This window comes from Eurypyga helias, unplaced genomic scaffold (assembly GCF_000690775.1).
Source record: "Eurypyga helias isolate BGI_N326 unplaced genomic scaffold, ASM69077v1 scaffold20877, whole genome shotgun sequence".
Classification (NCBI taxonomy): Eukaryota; Metazoa; Chordata; class Aves; order Eurypygiformes; family Eurypygidae; genus Eurypyga; species Eurypyga helias.
Window position 1 is genome coordinate 494 of NW_010262558.1, and position 505 is coordinate 998.

Consider the following 505-nt stretch of genomic DNA (forward strand, 5'->3'; position numbering starts at 1 on the left):
CCCCCAGCCCCCTCGCTGGTGGAGGGAGGAGCAGAAAAGGCCGTGACCCTGCGTCAGCACTGCTCAGCAATGACCAAAACACCCCGGTGTTATCCATGCTGTTTCCAGCACAAATCCAAACCAGAGTCCCTTCCCAGCTCCTGTGAAGATTAACTCCATCCCTGCCAAAACCAGCTCACCCACGCAGCGGTTTATCTTGAATCCTTCCCCATGGGGGCTTGTGAAACACGAATCCAGTTGCCCACAGGTTGGGAAACCGGGGCACGGCTAGAGCAGCACTTGTGCATTCGGAGAGTTTGGAGGGCAAGGAGATGGCTCCCTTGCACCCATCTGGGGGGTGAGGGGGTGCCAGGTGGGGGGCACAGGCTCCATGACTGTGACTTCCCCTCCTGGCCAGGCGGGAGATGCGCCCCTTCGGGGTGCAGGTTTCCATCATCGAACCTGGCGGCTTCCGCACTGGGGTGGTCGAGCCCAAACACCATCTGAAGAGCTTAAAGCAGGTCTG

The 505-nt window shown here is 59.6% G+C and overlaps 1 protein-coding gene across 1 annotated transcript in view; it reads left to right on the forward strand.

Moving 5' to 3' along the window:
* Positions 1–397: 397 nt before the first annotated feature.
* LOC104512698 (11-cis retinol dehydrogenase-like) overlaps positions 398–505 on the forward strand; it is a gene marked incomplete at its 5' end in the record, with an annotated part of 520 nt that continues 412 nt past the window's right edge. The window contains one exon of the mRNA XM_010155778.1: positions 398–500. Coding sequence (XP_010154080.1) covers positions 398–500 — 103 coding nt within the window. The remainder of the gene's footprint in view (positions 501–505) is intronic.